The 4,384-nt window shown below is 32.4% G+C and overlaps 1 protein-coding gene across 1 annotated transcript; it reads right to left on the bottom strand.

Annotated features, from left to right (window-relative positions):
* Positions 1 to 3,142: 3,142 nt before the first annotated feature.
* On the bottom strand, positions 3,143 to 4,145 carry LOC114405532 (ethylene-responsive transcription factor ERF098-like). The gene has a single exon (XM_028368015.1). The coding sequence runs from the start codon at positions 4,062 to 4,064 to the stop codon at positions 3,603 to 3,605; it is 462 nt and encodes a 153-aa protein (XP_028223816.1). The 5' UTR covers positions 4,065 to 4,145; the 3' UTR covers positions 3,143 to 3,602.
* Positions 4,146 to 4,384: the final 239 nt, after the last annotated feature.

Genomic DNA, 4,384 nt, shown 5'->3' on the forward strand with positions numbered 1-4,384 from the left:
TTGATATTTTATATAATATACTAAGTCTCTTTAAAATTCTTGTAAAAAAAGACCCTTTTAACATTTTTGCCTTAGGCTCCAAAAATGTCTGTACACGATCCTGCTATCAATTTAGTGAATTTTTTCCTACCCACAACTGTTAGAATATTTACCCAAATGTCTCACGATGACAAACCTATTTTACCTATCTATTTTTCAAATGCCTTTGCAAAGACTCAATAGATAAAATACATGAAGTTCTCATTCTAGACGTTTGCTTTGATACATGGACATAATACAATCACTCTATGTCTAACAATGATTTTATTAAAATATTCCTTCCTTCTAGTTCTATTAGAAATTACCCTTTGTCAAGCGACTAATTCCTAAAACTGATGCATTTAAAACCTTCCTTATTTTTCTATTAAGGATTACTACCTAACCCCTAAAAATGATGCAAGGATGAATGATACATAAAATTAAAATAAAAAAGGATAATAGGAAAGAAAACACTTGTTTGCATGGATAGATATGAAGTATACAGTACATCTTTTGATTTTTTAAGTCTGTCAGGCTCTAACTAAGGGTTTAGCCTCTTATGACCATTGCGGGTTTTACACTGAATGGGGTATAAGAAATGATGGAAAAAAAGGGGTAAAAGAAAGGGAGAAAATGATTTCCCCTAGTTACTAGAAATACTTAGACTTAGGATGTATTCATTAGAGAACTTTGAGTCTCCGGGGTTGGTGTCATGGTTGTCTTTTATGCTTGACTTGACTCTTAATTTATAGTTGTTGTAGTGGACTTGATACTAATGCGAAAAATCTTTCTTTTTGATATTTTCTCAATCTTTTTCTCTTTTAATCTATTATTTTTATATTTGTAAGCCATAAATAATAAAAATATCAATTTCTATCATTTAAGTAAAAAATAATTGTTAAATAAATATTTTTAAAGATATTTTAATATATTTTTATTATAAAAAATAGGTCATATTTAATTGTTATCAATAATCATAATCATTCTCCAAAAAAAAACATCATAATCATGACCTTACTTTATGTTTTGCTCGTAATTCTGTCATTTAATGTTCTTCAAAATTCCAACCCTTAGTTGTAAAATCTCCATTTCCACCTCCATGACTAAACTACCTTGCACGCACTCACTATTAATTTCCATCACTTCAAGTGACGTATAGACTAAAGAATGCAATAACACTAAAATTTCACCCCCACCCAATAACAAATATAGCACTATAATATTATACTAACACTTTACCTTTTATTTTAAGTTTTTTTATGGATAAATATTAATTATTAATTTTTGAAAATTATAAAAATTAAATCTGTAATTTTTTTAGCCACTCAAATAATTTTACATCTTCCTTTATTGTGATTTGTGAGTTGTAACAACTATCATTTTCATGACTTTGTTCTCGGTCCAATTGGTTCTCGATATATCCATTCATTCATTAATTACCTCTGGAAGCACGAGGATTCGGTCCATTAATTAGTTCATAACAAGTGGTAGAATTTTCATGGTAATTAAATTGTGGAAGTTGCACTGACGATTGTAATTTGCATGCAGCATAGACTTTCCTGGAACATGCTTGTGATTTTGAAAATTAAGGCTTGATTATACAGGGGTACGTGGAATCTTCATGGACAGCTTCGTGGTCTTTACCAGAGACATATTATTAGTACCTTGTTGCTACTGTTTCGTATCTCTTACTGTATTTATTGGTTAAGACAGTTTACTTTTCTCTTCGCCTTTTTGTGCTGGTTAAACCTTAAGACAGCTTAATTAGTGTTATATGGTTTTGTCTTTATCAATATTTTTTTTTCTTATTAACAAAAAAAAAGTTAAAACCACCTATCTCTACCAACATTTCACACATGATTGGAGAGTATAAGGATTCTTTTGTTTTGTTTTATTGAGTAAGAGCAATGCTATTTAGTGCGAAAACTGATAGCACAAAACACACGAATTTCAAATAGGAGCAATGATCTTTTTTCAGATACATATTAATGAAATATCAAATAAATATATAAATTGATTAGGATGTACAACGCATGAGTTCTAAAATATGAAAAACCGTTCATACCAGATAGTATATTCCTTCCAATAATATTTGACAAACGGTTATATAGACTAAAACACATACTTTAAAAAGGCTTCGGTTTTAGGAATCGCATTGTACATTTTTCAAAAAAAATGAGCTGGGACTGTGTGATCAACTTAATAAGAGATGGATTGGAGTCTGTTTAAGAAAAAAAACAATATAAACTAAATAAAAACCTTCAAAGCACAAGATGAAGTGAAAATGGGTCACTGTTATTTTCTGATTTTTTTTCCTCTGCCTGAAATTTAACAAAAAAATATTCCCTGACAACAGGAATAAATTAACTAACCAAGGAAACAGCCTTAAGTATGGGTTCTAATCATATATTTTCCCGGAAAATTCATGCCTCCATATACCCCTACAGAAAGAAATCAATTTCCAGCTTATCTATCTTGCACATTGCTTTTTGTCTAGCTTCACAACCATCTCAAATCCATCTATAGCTCCCTTCGATCAGTCTATTAATTAAGAAAATGCTAAATGTGCATCTCATTTTTTGCATGTATAATTAGTGGAAGGAAGAAAGAAACAAAAAGAACAAGAAAGAAAAAAATTATAGATATGATCGACATATAAATGATGTGAAGAAAAATGGAATTGAAATAAGATGGAAAAAAAATACATATGTGATAATCTCGATTGTTTATCCGCGCATCGGTCCATATGCTACAATAACATAATTTGAATTTAACGTACCTTTAATTAGTAGTTGGAACATACTATCTAGGGGTAGGATCTAATTAGGTGGGTGAAATCCTGGAAAGACAAATGGCTTTGAATACACCTTAGTAATTAATTTGGCCTATAGGCCACAAACTCAAAGCCAGAAAACAATTATCGTTGCTGAATTCTGACCAGTGACCACCACTTTAGCATCGTCGAGCAAGCTAGAGTCATAGCCAGGAACCCTAATTAATTAAGGGGCTACAATGTTGGATTGCTTCAGTAGCCCAAAGCATATATATGTAACGATAATTTAAATAAACTATTAATTAAAAGATAACACCATTCCAAGATAAGATATATTCTATATATGCCATAAACACACTAGCAAATAATCCCAAGTTTGGCCGGATTATAATGCTAAGAATAATCCATTGCTCAAGATTAATGGAATTAATTTTGGACCAAATTCCCGTTAATTAGCCTTCATTCTATTGAAAAAAGAAAAAAGAGGCTGATCAGAGTTTTTCATACATACCCTCTGATCAGTATAGGTGTAGTGTTCATCAGAAATCAGTAACGTGTGTATCATACTAATAGGATAGGCCACTACTCACCGCAAAACATTAAATATACTCTTTATTTGTGTGACCTAAATTCTACAATTATGATAATAACCAATCCGAAGGTTTGAAATAGCTTTAACTTTGAGAAACATTAACAAAAACAAAAGATAGAAACCACACAGATGGCTTTAATTTGTTGCATGCCAATATAATGCACATAATTAAAGCAGGACCAATCTCCAGCAGCTATAACTAGTTGTTAATTTGATCGATCAGTTGCCTGAACGATCAGGCGCCTGCTGAAGGAGTTCTTCCAACAACTTATTGTCCAAGCATTCCAATTCAAAAGTGTCATCATCATTTCCTTGTTGTTGTTGCGACGAACCCTCGCCATAGTAGGAAGGGAAAGAAGAAGAAGAAGAAGAGGAAGACGACAACAAAGGAAGAGGCAAAGAAGTTGAAGAATAATTGTTATTTGGATTAGGAGTGACATTACCATACTCATTTGGGAAGTTGAGTATGGCCTTGTGACCCCTAAAATGAAAAGCAGCAGCATCATAAGCACGTGCAGCTTGTTCAGCAGTGTCAAAGGTTCCAAGCCATATGCGAGCCCCTTTTCTCGTGGGGTCACGAATCTCTGCTGCAAACTTGCCCCATGGCCTCCTACGAATTCCTCTGTACCGAACATCTGCGTTTGAAGGGTTTCCATTCACAACTCCTCTCCCTCCCTCCATTTGTTAGAGTTAGAAACAAAAACAAACTCAATTAGTTCAAACCTGTTTTGCTTCTTGCACTGAAGGTAGCTTAATTGAGATTGCAAAGTGGTAACTGGTTTAGGCTTAAGGGATAAGGAGTATTTATATGCATGATCGAGTCCGTGGTAAAGCTTGACCATGCATGTGGTCGCAAGAGACGGTTTGAATTCCCACCTCTTTTAAATTCTGTAATTAATTATATATTAAGTAATGTTTGACACAATAGGCGAATATATGCCTTAAAAAAACACTAAAGGATATATATATATTATAAAATAATATTTGTAACTAAGTATTGT

Source organism: Glycine soja, chromosome 3, assembly GCF_004193775.1.
Source record: "Glycine soja cultivar W05 chromosome 3, ASM419377v2, whole genome shotgun sequence".
Taxonomy (NCBI): Eukaryota; Viridiplantae; Streptophyta; class Magnoliopsida; order Fabales; family Fabaceae; genus Glycine; species Glycine soja.